This window comes from Lactuca sativa, chromosome 7, assembly GCF_002870075.4.
Source record: "Lactuca sativa cultivar Salinas chromosome 7, Lsat_Salinas_v11, whole genome shotgun sequence".
Classification (NCBI taxonomy): domain Eukaryota; kingdom Viridiplantae; phylum Streptophyta; class Magnoliopsida; order Asterales; family Asteraceae; genus Lactuca; species Lactuca sativa.
The window spans coordinates 163,563,107-163,566,739 of record NC_056629.2 but is presented as its reverse complement, the minus strand read 5'-3'; the positions used below and the strand labels follow the sequence as shown (position 1 = coordinate 163,566,739).

The 3,633-nt window shown below is 30.6% G+C and overlaps 1 protein-coding gene across 1 annotated transcript; it reads left to right on the top strand.

Moving 5' to 3' along the window:
• Positions 1-2,201: 2,201 nt before the first annotated feature.
• On the top strand, positions 2,202-3,206 carry LOC122195221 (uncharacterized). Its single transcript, XM_042896804.1, has 2 exons — positions 2,202-2,302; positions 2,636-3,206. Exons 1-2 carry the CDS (start codon positions 2,202-2,204, stop codon positions 3,204-3,206), a joined length of 672 nt encoding a protein of 223 aa, XP_042752738.1.
• Positions 3,207-3,633: the final 427 nt, after the last annotated feature.

Sequence of the window (3,633 nt, the reverse complement as noted above, 5' to 3'; positions counted from 1 at the left end):
GAAGTGCTTGTGTGGTTTCCCATTGAATTACGATCATCAGTTTGTTGAGAAACTATGAAAGGCTTCTCTTACAAGGCTTAATGGGTGGTTTCAGCTTCAAACAGATTCCGAAACTTAACATAAGTACGAAAATTTGAAAGAAGTACTTGTTTGGCTAGTGTAGCCATAATAACAAGTAAGCTTTGGATATTCTTTGTAGTAATTTGGTGTTTCGGAGAAATGTGCATTCAAAAATCTCATAAAAAAATTTAAAAACCTGGATCTTATGGGAAGAAATGACTTGGGACAAGAACATCTCACTAAGACTACCCAAATGAAAAATGAGATTTTGAACATTCAAAGGTACAAACCAAATGGTTTTATTCGTCAATTCATTGGTTAAAATATCTAGAACAATAGATTGTTCACCGTGAATTTAGTGGTTAAAACTAAAGAAATTGCAAATCAACACACAACTTACACATACATTCCATTGAATTGATATGACAATTTGATAATTCTTAAATATTGCTAAAATTGAATAAATTGATTTATTTTTATTTTCTTATGAAGCTCATAGATACTATTTAGATGATATAGTTTTAATAGATATCTATTTTGTCATATATTTGAAATATTTAGAATGCGTTATAACAATTTAGTAAGAAAAAAACTATACACGTTAAATTAAAAAATAATGATATAATATTTTATAATATCATATATATATATATATATATATATATATATATATATATATATATATATATAATTTAATTATATTATTGTAATCAACGTAATATATTTGTCATAATTATCTAGTAACATATGGTGATTTTGTATTGTTAATGTATAGCTAATGGGCTAGTTATACAAACGAACTAATTTACTCTAATAAATGAAGATTCATTTTGTCACATGTTAATCTCTCATAAGTTTTAATACTTGTTATTTTGTGGTATTTTTAAAACAAATAATATCCACATGTCAATTTCTAGTTTTTTTTTTTTTAATTTTTAAAATTAAAAAGCCACATAATACATATAGCTATATAAGTAAAGTATTAAATGTAATAAATATGTTTTTTCCTTCCTTATTTTAAGATTTAATTTAAAAAAAATACTTAATGTTTATATTTTGATATTTAATTTTTTTAATTAACACATGTAATACATGAGTCTCAAACCTAATATACAACATTAAGATACACATGTAATACATGAGTTTCAAACCTAATATACAACATTGAGATACACATCAAAAGGATATATTCAGATTTTACTAAAAATAGTAAACTAAAATTTAATAAAATAAAAGGAATAAGTTTGGGTAATATGTAATTAACAAATGCGTAAATAACACAATGATATATATATATATATATATATATATATATATATATATATATATATATATATATATATATATATATATAGGTTTAAATGTTTTTACTATCTATTGTGTGCTTGTAGGATTGATTCTGGACCAATCATTTTAGTTATTTTAAGAAAGTAATTAATGCATATTAAATGCTGAAGTTCTAATTAATTCTTATTATATCTTTAATATCCAATATGCATTAATTACTTTCTTAAAATAACTAAAATGATTGGTCCAAAATCAATCCTACATGCACACAATAGATGGTTAGAACAATATAACCTAAGCCTATATATATATATATATATATATATATATATATATATATATATATATATATATATATATATATATATATATATGTATATATACTTTAGCTTCTAGTCTTTTTTGAGACTGTTCTTAAGCCGTTCTCGAAACAGTTTTGGGTTGGTCTCTAACAAACAGTCTTTTTTGTGATAATTTTCGGAATGGTCCGGTCTTTTTTCGTTTTGAGGCAGTCTTTTTTCTCATTTATTCTTTGCAGATGACGCCTTATTTATTGGTGATTGGTCAACAAAAAATGTCTCCAATCTTGCTAGAATACTTCGATGTTTCCATGTTGTATCGGGCCTAAAGTTGAACTTTAACAAGTTAAAGGTCTTTGGTATAGGGGCTGACTTTGAGGAGGTACGTCGTTGGGCGGGGCCATTAGGATGTGCTCCTTCTCCCTCCCTTTTATCTACCTTGGAGTACCAGTAGGAGAAAACATGAATAGAAAAAGAGCATGGAAACCAATAATTGACAAATTCCGATCCAAATTATCCTTGTGGAAGGCAAAGTCATTGAGTTTTAGCGGGAGAATGACTTTGGTAAAGTCGGTTCTCGGGAATCTTCCAACTTTTTACCTTTCATTATTTCCTGCTCCTGTTGGAATCATAGAAGAACTTGAAAAAATACAAAGGCAATTCTTATGGAGGTGTGATTCCGAAAAGCAGACTGTGCATTGGGTTGCTTAGGACAAACTAAAATCCCCAAAGGAGGTTGGCGGGGCAGGAGTGGGTTCTCTATGGAATCTAAATCTGGCCCTTCTTGCCAAATGGTGGTGGAAGTTCAAAACTAGCTCGCAATCTCTATGGGACCAAATCATAAGCGGGTTTCATAACACTACAAACAGGCCTGCGTATTGTTTTGCAAAACCGAAGAGGAGCGGGGTATGGTCAAGTATTGACCAAGTTAAGAATAGATTTTGGAAAACGAACATTGAAGTAAATGAGATATTGAATACGTATGACAGGGGCTTAACTTGGAGATCGGACTATGCGGTGGATGGGAAATTCTGTGTGGCAAGGTTACGAAATAGACTAGACAAAGCACACCACCCTGTTGGTGATGGTGAATTCTGGTGGCTGAACTCGGTCCCAAAAAAAGTGACAAGTTTTGTATGGCGCGCTAAACAGGGGAGGATCCCATCTGCTGAGGCTTTAAAGAGAAGGAACATTCCTGTTACTTCTCCGATGTGTAGTCTATGTGCAGATCAAATTGAATCGGCAGACCACATTTTAACCTCGTGTTGTATGGCGAAGGAAACCTTATGTATGGTGCTTAATTGGTGTGGAATTCCTCTTGAGTATTTCTCTGGAGTAAATGAGGTGCTAGCGTATGCGAGGAACTGGGGACATTGTCCAAAGAAGAAAGAGACTCTTACTTGTATTCTGTACAAAACTATATGGAGCTTGTGGAAAGCTAGGAATGATCGAATTTTTCGTGGCGAGATATCGAAACCGGCGAAAATTGTGGATTTCATCAAAGCCACAGTATTTACGTGGAGAAAATATAGAACAAAAATAGGTGACAAAATGGATTGAGATAAATGGTGTGTCTCACCCCTAACCTGTACATAATGTATGCTCTCTTCTTTGAAGATTATCTTTGTACTCTTTGCCCCTAGTTTCTTGCTAGGGCGCATTTTAATAAAAATTGCCGGTTAAAAAAAAATCTATATTGAAGCTTTACAAGTTTCAATTTTGATGAAGATATATGGATGTAAATATGCTAAATGGTGGAACTTTCCAAGTTAGTTTTACGTGAAAATAATTGGACGAAATTGGTATTTAGACTTTATTTTTGAATTATTCTTGCATGTTTTGTATTCTATGATTTATGTAAAATTTTGTTATTAATGTACAATTATTTGTTTAAATGTTTTTGTTATTTATGGCCGTTTATATTCATTTATATTCGTTTTTTTATGTTTATGTGTGCACATTTATATATGTTCGTTCAGTCCGTTAG